This window comes from Ptiloglossa arizonensis, chromosome 1 (assembly GCF_051014685.1).
Source record: "Ptiloglossa arizonensis isolate GNS036 chromosome 1, iyPtiAriz1_principal, whole genome shotgun sequence".
NCBI lineage: Eukaryota > Metazoa > Arthropoda > Insecta > Hymenoptera > Colletidae > Ptiloglossa > Ptiloglossa arizonensis.
Genome location: NC_135048.1, coordinates 35,891,754 through 35,907,530, shown reverse-complemented (window position 1 = coordinate 35,907,530; position 15,777 = coordinate 35,891,754). Strand labels below are relative to the sequence as shown.

The following is a 15,777-nucleotide window of genomic DNA, read 5'->3' as shown; positions in this document are numbered from 1 at the left end:
GAGAGAGAAAGAGGGAGGAAGAGAGGGGAAAGGATTCAGATCCGACGATACTCGAAATTGCTCGAACGAGTACGTTAAAGATGTCGTAATCTGGGCTCGTTCGATCGGAAGGAACGCTAGCTAGCTCGCTCGCTGGCTCGCTCTCTCGCGAACGCGCGTAGGTAGAAACGTAGGTACGGTTGCGGAACGGCGCGGCGTGCTGGCTGGCTCGGTGAAAAATAATTTTGCGTCCGTTGGCCGACAAGTTTGGAGCACCGGTCATTCGTTCGCGCTGTCGACTCGGAGAAGGAGTTACTTTAATATCGCGAGCTAGCAGCCATTTCGTATGCACGTCGCCTAGCGACGCATTCTCTCCCTTTTATTCCTTTATCCCGCGCTCGCGCGAGTCTCTCTCGTCGAGATAGCGACCGTGCCTAATTTTATGCGGACGAAATCGCTCGGATCGCTTCTACGCGCTGGAACGATAACGAGATAACGTTCGTTGCGAGCTGTACGGTACGAGATCCTGTCGCGCGAGTACGGGAAAGAGAGGGTAATTTTCACGCGGTACGACTCTGGAAAAAAGTGTCGTGTATTTCCGGTGATCGTAACTCGGAAATTCGTAGGTCGCGACAGATCGGGTCGCGTTGTACGAAAATTGAAAGTTCGGTTCTCTGTAAGCGGAAATTCGAGGCACGTCGGGCGGACGCGTGACGCGCGACGCGCTCGACAAAGAGAACCGTTTTGTTCTTCGAGTCTGTTCGGCAATGTAGATCGTTGCGATCGATACGAAAAGACGCGCTCCCCTTCCGTCGAGGGATTAATAAATAATGGGCGCCGAAGTCGGTTCGATCGAGCGTTCGGACGTTCCTTCGAAGTGTACGCGTTCTTCGATAAAGGATACGATGCCGGCAGACATCGGTAAATAATACAAGATGCTTTCTCTTTCCGGGGGTGCGCGTGGAGGAGTTCGCGAGTAAAGATGACGTAGTAAACTCTACGGTTATTGGCACTCTAAGCGCAGGTGTTCGGAATGATTTCTCCGGGGACCCAGACGGTCCGTGAAAGCGACTCCTTGATTCCGGTTCCGGCGAATCGCGCGCCCCGAGGGAAGTCGGACAAAGAGGGATCGGCGAGCGATTTTGAGAAGCGAGCGCGCGAGCGCGCGAGCGCGCGACCAACGATTAAAACCGCGGCTACGAATTCGAGGAGGTTCTGACTGAAAAGTTGCTCCGTTCGAAACTCGTAGAGGCGCTAAACGCTCGAAAGAGGTAATCGCATCGCGAATTTGCGTAAACGCGATTCGAGAGGAAGGTTGGTAGAAGGAACGCGAAGGAACGCGTAGGTAGGATCCCGAGCGGCGACGTTATTGCCCGAACACACGGGGACGATGTCATTTCGGAGGATTCGTTCTCTCGGTCCCCCCGGCACGGGGGCACGGGGGCACGGGGACACGGGGACACGGGGGTACGGTGGCACGGTGGCACGGGGGCACGGGGCTGGCGAAGGGGAATGGAAAGACGGACGTAGGTGGAAACACGAACTTCCAAAGGAATATAGCGTGCTCGTCTCGCACCGGTTTCCTCCGCGAACGGTGCGAGCGTCCACCGTATAGACGAGACCACGATCGTAAATTCACAGCGTGCGAGCTCCGTGGAACGTGTCTTCGTAAGATCTTAGATCGAAGATTGCCCGGCGACGCCCGTCGCGGTGCTCCGCGCGCGAAAAAAATAATTAGAGGTCCCCGTGCTCTTTCGAACGCGTACGCGGCTCGAAGGAACGACGCGCGTTCGGCCGGTTCGTTCCGTAAATGGCTCCCGCTCGATCGAATTTCGTTCGATTCGTCGCGGGGATTCCATCGCTTGGAACAAACGCTCCCCCGTCCAGCGAGAAAATCGGGTTTTTTCGGTGCGTCGATGAGCTACGAGCGCGTTCGACGGTGTACTTAATATTTTTCGACCGAACGCCGGGATTTCAATTGTCGCGAACAGGTTTTCGATGGAAGCGGGATAATCGCGGGTAACATTTTTCGGCGTACGACGACGTGGAAATGTAAATCGCAAAAAAACGAATGTAAATCCGCGGGAACAGGTAGCGAGACGCGAACCCACGAGGGATTACGATAATTTATTCTCGCAGCCGTAGGCAGGGTTACTTTGTCCCCTGGAACGAGATAAATTCGCGTCCCTATCGGGGCGCACTTACGGCGACGTCCACACCCGACGTCCGCCTCGAGCCCCTCTCGAAATTCCAGAAATTGAAAACGTTCGGTTCTTCCGAAAACATTCGGAATCGAAATTCGCACCTCGACGAGAAACGTACGGAACGTTTTCGTTCCTAAACGGGGGGAATCGTTCGGACGCGACCCGCCGAACACCGATCGTTTCGCAAAGTACGCGATTCGTATTAATTTTTATCGAGCGTTTTCTCCCGAGCTCGAAATCGGCCGAGAATTTCCACGCCACTCGGCGAAAGCGCGCTCGTATATTTCTCTATCCTCGTACAGGTGTCTTCCCGGAAGATATGTTTACCACCGCAGCGGTTCTCCTCCCCCTCCCTCTCTCTCTCTCTCTCTCTCTCTCTCTCTCCCGCTGCGCCGATCGATCATCTCTCGTACCAGCCACAATTTCACCTTGGGCGGAGAGGCGAGCGCGTGCCTCGCGGTATTTTTCATGCGGCGCGAAATTGTTTTCGCGCGGCCTCCTTCCTGCACGCGCGATAATATACACCGTCTATCCGGTTGTACGTTGCTCGGGGAAAAAGAAGAAAGGAAAAAGAGAAAAAAGAGGACGACGTACCACGGTGGATTATTCGGGCGAACGCGACAGAAACGTTTCGGAATTATCTCGTGAAATCCGACATGCCGCGCGCATAAATTCCGTTCGCGTTGATAGTCTCGAATTACGTCTCCGCGAACGTCGAGATAATCGGTGACGACCGACGTCCACTTCGTCTCCGTTAGCGTGCTTCGCGCGTAGCTGCAAACGCGCGTCGAACGCGAAAGCGGATCGATTTTTCGCCGACTTCGAAGGCGATAAATAATGGAAGAAACAATTTCGCGGATGCCGCCGGAGAAAGTTGTTTGCTCGTCGATAAGATGCGACGTACAAAGGAGACTCTCCGACAAACGACGACGACGACGACGACGACGACGACGACGACGACGACGACGACGACGACGACGACGACGACAAAATCGAGGAAATTCCGTGCAGCACGAGAACGCACTTTACGAATCGAAACCGTCTCCGCGAACGAGCACGGTGTCTCCGTTCGTCGAGCTTTCCGAAGTTGGACCGTTCCTCTTCGTCGTCTTTTTCTTCTTCTTCTTCTTCTTCTTCTTCTTCTTCTCGTTTTTCTCCGCATACTGATTAATGATCACAGAGTCGGCCGAGATCTCAACGGAGGCAATCTCCGTGTTGGAAGTTCTTTCATCGAACAGCATCGCGTCCGTTAATTCGCGAGATCCGGTCGTCGTTCGTCCGCTGGCCTCGGTTCGTTCGTCAGCTTCCTTTTCGTTCGAGGAACCACGGGTGCTCCGCAGCTTCTTTCAATCAAGGTCGATTAATCTCGATTTGGGTCCGTCTATCGTCTCGATCCCTCTCTTTTTTTACCGGGACGGTGGTTCGGGGTGGGCGCGGGTGCGCGCGTACGACGGAGTTTCTTGGCTGCCGGGGGCCGAGAGGGGGTAATTATTCATCGGGGTATTTGGCTAATTCTCGGTCGTTGATCAACGTCTTCGGGAGAGGCGGGGAATTCGGGGCTCGGTCAACGACACGCGCGAGATCGACGGTTCGATCTCGTTCGTCGAATCGTCGAACGCGTATCGGCGACGTCGTTCCGCGATCGGGCATCGGTCGGGAAAGTCGTAAAGACGCGTAACCGGGTGTACCTTTTCGAAAGATACTCGTTCCCGGGTTGGGGTCGCGCGGGTGCCCGTCGGGTGGATCGTTTCCGCGATTAGTCGGATCATCGGCGCAACGGAAGTCCGTTACACGGACGGCTATTAATCGAATCCCGGGCACGGTTCGTGTTACGTAACCGATATGCAAATAGACGGTCCGTTTCGCGCGGAATTAAATCCGGGGTTTGTTCGACGAACGGGCCGGGGAAAGCCGAAAACGGGGGGAAATGGAGAAAAATGGACGAGCGGCGAAACTATCGATCGCGCGTAAACAATTAGACGGAGTTGCGAACGGGAAAGCGACGCGCGAGCCCTCGATCCCCGATGAAATTGCTTCGTTCGCGAGCGGATCGCGCCCACCTCGCCGAAACGATCGACGAACAACGATCGGCGAAACTAACGGAGACGGGAGAACTCGTTCCGAGAGATTTTCATCTTCGAGGGAGGAACTCGGTTCATCGGCTACGGCCGACCGTGCCACCGAATCGTTTCCCCGCGCGGAAGCGAGTCGCCGGTACCGTTTACGATCGTCGGAGAAAATGGCGATTGTCCGCGAATTCCGTAAATCTCGCTCGGCTCGCGATACGAAGAAAGAAAGGTGAGCTCGATCGTCGATCGACGGTCCGTTCGATCGCGTCCCCTAAATTCCGTTCTCCGGTTTTATCGTCGGTAGGTTCGTCGAGCCGTCGTCCGGGAACGTATTTGGCGAGTCGGTCGGTCGGTAATTGACGCCGTTCGACCCGGTCGCGTACCGTCGATGGATCCTCGAACCAGGTCGACCGGGCTACTTTCGCCCGTAATTACCCTGGCCGTCCGCGTAAAAATCGGCCACTCGTTACTTTTCGTTCCCCCTCGACGGACTAATTAATTCCGGACGAGTCCGCTTAAACCGTGAAAAGGTGGCGCGGTCGGGGGTGTATGCGCGGAGCGCTCGTGCGTGCGGGTGTGCGAGTGCGCGGGTGTGCGGGTGGACGCGTGTGTACGAACGGTGCGGGGAGGAGTGCGCTTTTAGGCGCTCTCCAATTAGACACGGATACGTAAGCTTCCCCCGCGGTAAATTAACTCCGCGGGGCTCGGTGTCGTGCGCGAGATTGATCGTCGGTGTTCTCGAAGCGGGACGAGGACGTCTCGGAGAATAGTTTTCTCTCTCTCTCGAGAGAGAGAGAGAGATACGAGCGCGTGAAACGCGGAACGACGCTTTGCGCGGTGCACGACGAAGAAATCGTAGCGGAGGAAAGAACGTTCGTCCGCGCGTCGCGAGACCGCTCGAAACGAAAGCACCGCCGTCGGTATCGCGGCGTCCACGGAAACCGCCGAGACCTCGTTTCGGGAACGTTGCCGGACGAACCCCGAATCCGAATTTCGTCCAAGACGGAGCGAGAGACTTTCCATGGAAAAGAAGAGCAGCGAGGGAGGAATTTCTAGTTTTCGTCGCTACCGGCGAGAAACGGTACACAGGGGGTATTCGCGGCGTCGAACGGTCGAATGTTCGGAATTGCTCTCGCGCTCGTTCCCGTTCGATTCCTCGAACCTGACATCGACGAGAAAGTACGCTTTCGCGACCACGTGGAAGAAGACGTTACCGCGGGAGAAAGTACCACCGTAATCGAAACCGCGGACAATGCCAGGAATTCGGTTTCTTCCTTTTCCGATGCAACCGCTTCGATGCGCGCGAACGCGAGACGCAAAGAAGAGGGAGAGAGAGAGAGAGAGAGAGAGAGAGAGAGAGAGAGAGAAAGGGAGCGGGCTCGTTTCCGGTGTGTTCGCTGCGCGGAAAAGACTTCGCGGGAAGAGCGGAATCGCGCGGACCCTGATTACACCATAAATCGAATCTCGACCGACCGCGCGGAACCTCGGATTAAATGAAATTCCTGTGCCGTCCCGTATATCTTTCACCGGTGGGGACCGATGGGGACCGGTGGCTTCGGTAACGAGTATCGCGCCGACGTTACGTTTTCCATTTGGAATCGTTGCGGTTGCTTCTTGATCCGCTACGGTCCACTCGACTGTCCGCTCGGATTCGCGATAACTGGAAACATCCTCTAAATTGAAAAGTCGCTTCGAACGAAACGCATCGGTTCGCGCTCGCGATCGCGCCGTGGACGTCGGAGACCGACCAGCCGCCCGCCTACGACCGTTTCGACTCGGAATCGTTCGAACGATCGACTCTCTCGAAAATTCCTTGCCCGATTTCCAGATCGGGTTCTCGGCCGTCGCGTTTAGGGTCGCGGTCGAAATTGCTATTCGTTTCGACGTCGTTTTCCATTATCGGAAGCAAGAACGACGCACGGTGAGACAAAGGGGCCGAAGATCGACAAAGATCGCCCCGAGAGAATCGGATCGTATTCGCGGTACCGTCGTAACAACCGCGAGAAGAAAACATTCTCCTCGGTAAAGGTTCGTTCGCGCGCGATCCCCATGGCCGAGGAAGAGCTCAACGCGGGCTTCTCGTCGCGGAGTCTCCGAGGCGAACGAGTTCTCGAACGAAACGGAGCCGTTAGCGGCTCGTCGCCCGAGTATCCGGCTTCGAAAACTTTTTAACGAGCTCCCTCGCTCGTCTTTTTCGCGAGACCGGAGCGGTGTTTACCTCGGGGAACTTTGGACGCCGCTGGTACCCGTAGATGGGAAATCTTGCGGTGAACCGTCGTCGCGAGTTGTTTGTCTTTGTCCGTTCCCGGGCCACCGACGAAAAACCGTCACGACGGAACCAAAGGGCGGAAAACGGTTCGCTCGTGTTCGAGGGCCGCGCGACGTCGATCGAATCGGGAAATCGAATTCCGTCGGGAATCGGCGCCGATCGAAATCGAATCGCCCTTGACCTCCTTCGTCGAACAAGCGTTGTCGTCGTCGTCGTCGTCGTCGTCGTCGTCTTCCGTTCTTTTCGCGTTTATTCGTTTATTCGTCGCCCCGCGAGAATCGGCGCGCGATTCGAATTTGCTCGTCGAGAAACGTAACGGTCCTCGGAAGAACCGTTCCTCGACGGTACTTTGGTAGGAATTTTTCCGAGGACGTAGGCGCATCGGAGGTTCGAAGAGGGTGATCATTTTCGCGAAATCGTTAACGCGGAACAGGAAGCTGGGAGGTCGATCCTTTGACGGTTCGAGAACGACTATTCGTCGCGCTAATGTCGCGCGAAAGAGCGGAAACCAAGGGACCGAGAAAGAGGGAGGGTTAACAGGGGCGAGACGACGACGATGACGACGACGACGACGACGACGACGACGACGACGACGACGACAGGGATGACCCTCGCGCGAGCGTCCCACCCTTTGTTCGAGGTTTGCCGGCCGAGACACGTTTTCCGTTTCGCGCGGAGGGTGCAAAACGATCGTCCGCTGCCGAGAGGCCGCGCGCGAGAGGAGCCTTCGGTCGAGGTCGCACCGTCCTCGAACGATACTCGGTTTTTCCCCGTTCTCCTCGAAAGATCGATCGATTCTCTCGAACGAATTTTCCAAATCGCGGATCCGAAGACGAAAGAAGGTCCGTGGATTCGAGCGGAAGATCAAAAGTGGCGATTTCCGAAAAGCGAAGGAAAGAGGTCGCTGGGCGTAGTGGATGCGTCGGACGTTCCTTCGAAATTTGGCGCGGGTAGGATCGGCGCGGGTCGATCTTGGCCCGAATAGGGGTAGAATCGGTACCGAGGCTCCTCGATGGTGCGAAGCCCGAGCGATTACGGAGATCGAATCGAGCTCGTGGGGGGCGTTCGCGAGCTCGAGGCGCAAAGAGACGGCTCGTCGAGGGGACGGTCCGGAATCGCGCGGAGAGGGACCGTATCGGCGAGAGACGCGATTCGAAGCGACGGTTGGGGTTCGCCGATTCCCGTAAATTAAAGGACGATCGAGCCGAGGTCACCCCCCACCGTTGTTGTCTCTATTGTTACCGGCTCGACTCGAAACAGTGCGATCGGACAATGCGTATCCAGTGAGTTTCACCCTCGTATTTCGCGTAACCGGCAAACGGTCGTGGCTTCCGACGCGAAAGAGAAACGGAGACGCTAGGCGAGGCGAGGCGGGGCGAGGCGACGGGTGTCGGTGGGGCGGGGAGCGATTCCGATCGAAGAGAGGGAGAGGAGGTGGGGAAGCGATTCGCGTTTTAAGCTGGTTACACCGTGGGTAAATCGACGAGTTCCGGAGTCGGCTCGGAGCCGGCAGCTGGCACCTGCTGGGTCTTGCGTTTGCACAGCCCTACCCGGTCGGTTCCCTCGAGTTGGACCGGATCTTCTCGGTTTACCTCGGAATCGCGACGGTTCGTGCCGAGTTCCCGTCGCGCTTTGATCTTCGGCTTCGATAAGTCGCGAAAGGATCTCCGGTAGCGTCGATCGGCCGGGTAAACTCCGGCGTTCGGCGAGCTTTCGAAGGAACCGAGTCCGCGACCGAACTATCCTCGGGGTGGGATCGCGGCGCGGGGTAAACGAGACCGTGATCCGTTAGGACCGCGTTCGCGATGTTCCGTGTTTCGAAGCTCCGAAACGCGAGGACCGATAACGGTGCCGAGGTCTCCTTCGAGCCCTTTGCCGGACCTACCATCGGATACTCGGCGAGGGTACGTTTTCGCGACCAGCTTTCGGAGATAAATGTACCTCCGGCGTTGCGCGCTCCCCGCAACCTCGAGAGCCTGTCCGTGCCAGACCTTCGCGAACCCGACGCCATTGTTCGCTCCTCTTTTTCGAGATTTCGCCGTTACGGAGATATCGATATCCGGCCGGACTCGGACTCGGCCTCGGCCTCGGCCTCGGCCTCGGCCTCGGTCGAGCGTTATTTTTGTCGGTCGACGCGGGTCTCGCGTTTTCGGTACTCGATCGATCGCGGCGCAACGGTATCGCTCTCGGAGCGAACGACTCGCGAAACAGCGATTTCGAGGGCGCACCGAGAGGGAAAGACGGCTCGTTCGAGCTCGTTGCTCGAAAGGGTCGAGAGATCCGAAAAAGTTCCTTCTCCCCGTACGAGCACCCTCCGTCTCGTACCGCGAAACACCGAGAAACCGTCGCGAAGTCGCGAGATCGCGCAAAGTACGAGCTACCGGAGTCTCGGCGAAAGGTTCTCGACGGAGCGCGATTGTCCCGCGCCAAAGCGAATAAAAGAGTCAAAGGAACGAGGAACGCGACGAACGCGACTACTTTTATCGTCGGACCTCCTCCGTTTTCCCTATAGTGGATTTCCTCGAGGCGGGTCTCGCGCGGCCGAACAATGGATTTTCGCGAGCGACCGCCCGAGTCGCGAAGAAACGGAAACACCCGGAACGGAGAATCTTTTGTTTTTCCCGATGCTCCGTACCTTTTAAAGGGAGGACCGACCTGGCGGCCGGCCGGCCGGCCGACTTCGACGAGAAAGGATCCCGTCTCGGCCGGGAACTCGTTCCCCTTTGTTCGTCCCGACGTCTTTCCACCTCGAATCGGAAGAAACGAATAATTTCGGAGTACCCTGCCCGGAACGGACACACCGCTCGCTCGGTAAGACCGTCTTTCCGGATATCATCGAATCGAAACGTTCGACTCCGAGTTGGAAAGTTGGGGCGCGCGAGCGTGCTCGCGCGCGGTGCTTCTCGCCGTGAAAATTTTCCAATCTCTTAACCTCTGTCGGGGGGGGTCGTTCGTCGGACCCCGTCTGGAAACTCCGTCGCGGACAAAGCTCGAAAGCCGAATTACTCGAGAACCGGCGTCCCGGAGATTGGCTCGCTGCGAGCCGTCAAACTCGCGGACGGTGAGCCGTAACTTTTCCAAATACGTTCCGTTCGAGGCGACGTCGATCGCGTCCATTGTTGTTTTCGACGTTCTTCGCTCGAACGAGTCCGGAAGTCGATGAAAATGTTGTAATCGCGGCCGCTCGATCCCCTCGGTTCGCGCGAATCGAGGAACGGGCCGCGGCTCCGGTTCCGCCGGCTCGAGGGGGACCTCGCGAACGAAGTAACGCGACGCCGGACTCCTCCTCGGATACCGATACGTCGGAACCGCGCGTCGGTTCTCTCCATCTGTCGCGAACAGACCGAGCGAGATATTCGACGACGGACGCGACCGCCGAACCGCGCCCCTTTCGTGTAACGCTGATTGATACCCTGCGCGTCGCGTCGCGTCGCGTCGCGTCGCTCTCGCCTCGCCTCGCCTCGATTCGCGTTCGACGCGGGGTTGCGAGGGGATAACGCCAGCTTCGGCGCCTCGCCGACTCGAGACGCGGGGATTCGAGGTCTCGCGGGGGGACGGTGTTTTCGATCGGCTCGAAATCCGCTTCGGCGAACGACGTTCGCGTCGCTCGCGTCTCCGACGGTGGAAGGTGTTTCAAAGGACCGGCCGACGAGAGCTATAACGGGAGGATACGGAGCGACGAGTTATGCGTCGGATACCTCGCTTCTTGTCGGAGAGATGTTCGCGAGCGACGATCAAAGGGAGCATTCCTCGGAGCCAAGAATCTACGGAATTGCTTCCCGTCCGGACGCGGTGACGAGCCGAGTGCGACGATTCCGCGAGGAAATTAGCGGCTCCTCGTCCGACCGAGATACCTCGACGTCGACGCTACGGTTTTACCCGCGAACCGACGGAAATACCGTTACCGGGCTACGCGACCACCGATTCTTTCCGATACTTTCCTTTCCCACCCGAAACCTCTCGATACGTCCCCGAGTAAACGTTACCCTCCCGAGGGGATCCACCGATCGCGCCTGCACCCTCCGAGGATTCTCTTCCCCGGAGGGGACCCGCCCCGAGATACCGGAAAAAACTTCGACTCGCGATCGAAGCATCTCTCGGTGCCGCGACCGCGAGAAACGATTTCGCGCTTCTCGTTTCGTTCGCGCGGTAAACGCGCCACGATCGAAATCGGAGAAACTATCATCGCTTGGAAGCGTTCCGCGTGGAAACGCTCGCGGGAGGAAAAGAAAGTTCGAATTCGGAGCGTTCGCGAAGCCAGTTTGGCCGCCCTCCGCACCGATACGAGTGGATACGAACCGGTCTTCTTACCGGTCGCGACCAAGTGAATACCGTCTGCGCGAATTGAAATTTCCACGCGCGGTTCGATTCTCGAGACGACGCGTGTTGCGATTCGTTCGAGCGCGGGTTCCTCGACACGCGAAACTCCGAAACGGTCGAGACGCGGAGAGCGCGCGTGGAAAGGTAGGAGTACGGTGAACGGCTCGTTTGAAAATACGCGTTGAAAATTCCAACGGAGCCAGCGGAGCCTCGCTGTATCGAGAAGACGAGAGACGTTGCTCGGTGTCCCGGTTGTTCCGTTCCAGCTAGCCGCGACTGCACCGTCGAATCCCGGCTCGACGGTCTCTCGATTAACGGGCAAATTGGATCCTGCCCTCGAACCGCCCCGGGTACAGATGCATCGCTTCGATCCACTGCCATTAATTTCGGTCTTGGCCTCTCCTGATTACCTCGCGTTCCGAGGATTAGCTGCCTCCGCCGAGTCTACGGATTTCCAGCCGGTCTCCGAAAGAATCGTTCGGGTCCGGTCCGACCGTAGACTTATCGTCGCTACTGGTTCGACCCTTCGCAACCCTCCCAACTCTCCCACCCTCCGCTCTTGCGATCTCGTTAACGGAATTGCTCGCTCTCGGTTAACGTTTCCGATTTTCGATCGCACCTTCGTCGAGAGCCCGTCCCCCGGCGCGAGCGAGTCGGCTCTCCGCGGAGAAAATACGTCTCCGCCGCTTTTCGACGAGATAGCTGCGAACGCTCGGACGGTTCGTTCGCGTTCGCGCGTTCGCCCTTTCGCGACGGTAGACGCGTCGCTTCGCGTTCGCGATAGTAGACGTTCTTTCGCACCCGATGAATACGATCTTTCGTTGAGACGATGTCCTTCCGAGCGAAAATCTCGAACGGGAGCGACACCTGTGCGCGTCGACTGGAAACGACTACGGTAACGGTTCGTATCGATCGAGTCCGAACGCGGACTACGTCCACGATATCCAAACGGAGAGTAACGCTTTCTCGCGATGTTGAAACGATCGAATCTCCGCGACGGTTCTTCGAACCGATCGACCGGGAATTTAAAATTTATTCTCCTAAGAATAAATTCAATTAAATTGTGATCCGGAATGCCTCTGTGACGCGTACAAATGTACTCGAACGATTCGATCGCGCGTAAAAATATTTACGTATTTTTTACGTGTATTTCGATCGAGTCGTTCCCCGAGTAACGCGAGTGGCTTGCTTTCTTTCTTTCTTTCTTTCTTTCTTTTGATTGAAAACGGAAGAGATCCCATAGAACCGCGAGCAATTTTTCCGATACGTTTATCGCGTTTACCGACTTCGACGGTTCGATCGAACGTAGTCCCTAAAACCACCATTCGCGAACTTAAGAAATCCAATAGCATTGACTTTTACTCCAGTCGGATTCGCGTCACGATACGATCCGATGTAATCTCGAAGAATGCTGCGTACGAAATAACGTTATCTCTTAATTTATCGAACGCGATTAGTCGTTCGTTTCGCGCCAAACGAGAAACGTTGCTCGATCGCGCTCTTACGAACTCTTCGTTATCTCGTGTTAACGATGTCGGAGACCTTGGTATCGTCTTTTCGTCTCTACTGTCTTTCGCTGTACGTGTCACCGATATCGTCGTACGTCCGCTACGCTTCGAACTTTTGATCTCGTTATCGAAGCTTCGAAATATTTTAAGGACGTCGATACGATCGGGTTCCTATTGTATATTGTTTACTCGGGCGACCTCGCGTAGAATATCGCGGCACTGTAGGGTCACCGTATCGAAAACACTTGCGTAACTGCGGTAAAAGATACACGGCACAGATTTCTGCGTTTCGCTGTCCTTAATCCCTTGCCGTAGTTCGACGAGTCCGACTCGTGATAACAATTTTTTAACCGAACACGAATATCGCGTGAACGTCGCTGATCCGACTCGTGGAACGAAGCGTTGGAGGTGCCAAGTTAATACCACAATTGGAGAACACAGTTTATTTCCGTTTACCGGTTTATCGTTACTTAAATCGATAACTCGATCGATACCTAACTATATAATCGCTCATCCTTCCGTACAAATATTCGTATCCTCGTTCGTGACGCGTTCGATGAAAACAACCTTGCGCGCAAAGATCGGGCAATGTATATATATATATATATATATATATATATATTGAAAATAATCTAGTATTTCGCATTTCGGCTCGTATGCAAGTTGCAAGTTGCAAGTTGCAACTCGCAACTGGCCCGTTTAGCGCGCGTCATCTACCGGTTGGGCTCCGATTTCCGCGAGCTAAACGGTACCGCAAACGGTTAAATCGAGTTGGCCAGTATCTATTATATTTTCGATCGCGTTTATCATCGAATAAATCTATGATCGTTCGAGAATAGACGTCTCCTGCTTCGTCTACTTTTCGCGTATAAAGTTTCAACGATTCGAATCGATCGGAGATCGAAGAAATTCTCTTCTTCCAACGAAACGTTTAAGAATTTCTTTACAATTCGCTGTGAACGGTACGAAACGTCCTTGACGTTGCTTTTTCGACTTTAAGAAATAATTAATCGCGAACGGTTGAACGTGACTCTTCGTATTCTACGCAAAGCGAATTCAACGACCGATGCCGTGATCAATTACGAACACCCTTCCGCTCCGTCGTGCGTTATTATCGACTCGTTTCAAATAAAAGTAAGAATTTCCTTTAGTTCGCGGTGGCGTTTCGATATAGAGTGTATCATCGTTCCATTCACCGAATCAAAGTTCATTATTTGCTTCGCGTCGCGCTTAAAGAGGCACCCCGGCCTAAGAGAACAGTCTCGAAGCGTGCCAAAGTGCATCCGACAACACCGAGACGATTCACTGCTTTCGCTAATGAATTACATATAGGCATCGCGTTTGCACCCTACTTTTTTACAGCCTTCGCCTCGCATCGATTTTCTTACCGGAACGGTTAATAATTTCGTTCCCGTTACGTTTTTGGCGCTGAAATAACAAGTTATCGTTTCCTCTGGAGGAAATCGGAACGAAGGTTTCTACGGTAAGTGACCAGAGTGTTTCGCAACCGATATCTCTTTTATCGTATCGTTCGACGAGCGTGGCAACCTTCGACCGTACGATCGCAAAGTTCTATCGTTCCGTGTAGCTCGGATCGTACCTTGGGAACGCGATTTATTCGGATAACATCGATATTGGCCCAGTTCCTTCGTTTCGAACGATCTCGATCCTGGAAGAGACATTTTTTACGAAGGAACGTTACTTTTCTGAAAATATTGCGGAACGATCTACGAGAGATTATACCGGAACGTTCGGGACGATGCGGGCTCGATTCGTCGGAGGGCGCCACGTACACCTTTGGCAAGCGTGTTTGGTCGATAATTCAAGAAGTTTCTAGCGGAAACGTAGCGCAGCAACAAAGTGCCCTGATTTTTAACGTCAGTACGGAACGTTCAACGTGCGTTATATTAAATACGATAGTTGGTTAGTTTTGCGTACTCCTGACTGGGAAAAAATGTCGAAAAACGAGGAAAAATTCGATGGAATACTGCTCGCTATGACTCAGCAACACGAGGGCGGTGTACAAGAGGTGAGTGTTACTTCCACGCCGGTTTAGGTTATGTTGTACCTGTACGGCTAGCATTTTATCAAAATAAATCGGAGACTGGTCGCTAAATTGTTCTTTTTCAGCTCCTCGATACGATCTTCAGTTTTCTGGCGAGAAAAACGGATTTCTACACCGGAGGAGGCAAGGGAGCCGCGGAAAAGGTAATTCTTCTTTGTGCGTCGCAGTCGAGAGTGTTCCATCGATGGCTTTGTTATTAGAACTGAGCATTGTAATTAAGATTATTGCGTTTCTACTGGATTTCAGCTTGTCACTGGTACGTTTAAAAAACACGAAGCTACTGCCCTAGCTAAAGCCGCGACCGAGAAAGCGGAGCGCGCCGAACAAGAAAGGCGCCGCAAAGAAAAGCTCGAAAAGAAGAAAAAAGAGGAACAAGCTGAAGCGGAGAAGATAAATTCCGAGTCTAAAATCGTCGAACTGACCGACGAAGAGGCTACCAAATTGCAAGAGGAGATCGACAATAAAGTACGTATACGTAGTACGCGTATCTCGTTCGGAGGTTATCTCTGTAGCGTCGAAGATTCGATTCGACGTACGTAGCGAAGTAACGGATCTTTCAATCGAGTCTGTCGTTTGAAAATTTAAGAAAACGGTGAAAGAAACGCCGGCAATGCCCGGACCCAGTGGCGACAATGCCGACAGCGTCAAAAAGGAGGAGAACGTGGAGGACGAAGAAGAAGACGAGAAAGAAAAAAACAAACTGAGGCCCAACAGTGGAAACGGTGCGGATTTGCCAAACTACAGATGGACTCAGACGCTTCAAGATTTGGAGGTGAGTACTTTTAACGCGGCGCGTACGATCAAATTTTGGATTTTTTGTTTTCGAACCGATCGAAGCATCCGTATTCGCAAATGTATTCAATACTTTCTCAACGCGTTGAGCGCGGAGCCGAGTTTGCTTCGCTTCGCGTTATGTGCGAACGTCTGGTAATTTTATGCTCGCGAAGAGAAGTATTTTCGATTCGTTGAGAATTCGGCGATAAATATTACGGTCGTTGTAAATATTATGTTTGCCATTTTTTATGATAGAACGAAGCGTCGTTTACGGCAATTGTACGGCCGAGAAGTATCAAGGTGTACACGTTTGTCGTTTTATCGCGAGATACTCGATTTTGTCCCTCGAAGCCGTACAACTTCTACGAACGATGCTTCCTATTATTTGAAACGGCAAAGTCGTCAAGGATCTTCCATAGATCCTTGATCAGCACCCAAGTAACATCGCGGTGGATGAAACATTCCTTACCGAATACGTCTCTGCTCGAGAACGATGCTGGTTACCGGATTCTTCGATGGAAAGGTTCTTCGACCGTTAAGTATCCGTATGTGTCTTCGGCGGGCAGAGGAGAGGTGAAATAAAACAATC

At 54.2% G+C, this 15,777-nt stretch overlaps 1 protein-coding gene across 1 annotated transcript in view; it reads left to right on the top strand.

Annotated features, from left to right (window-relative positions):
- Positions 1-14,165: 14,165 nt before the first annotated feature.
- Positions 14,166-15,777, top strand: part of Nudc (nuclear distribution C, dynein complex regulator) — a 69,312-nt gene continuing 67,700 nt past the window's right edge. Inside the window, exons 1-4 of the mRNA XM_076321897.1 lie at positions 14,166-14,378; positions 14,480-14,557; positions 14,661-14,879; positions 15,001-15,186. Coding sequence (XP_076178012.1) covers positions 14,304-14,378; positions 14,480-14,557; positions 14,661-14,879; positions 15,001-15,186 — 558 coding nt within the window. The 5' untranslated portion in view covers positions 14,166-14,303. The remainder of the gene's footprint in view (positions 14,379-14,479; positions 14,558-14,660; positions 14,880-15,000; positions 15,187-15,777) is intronic.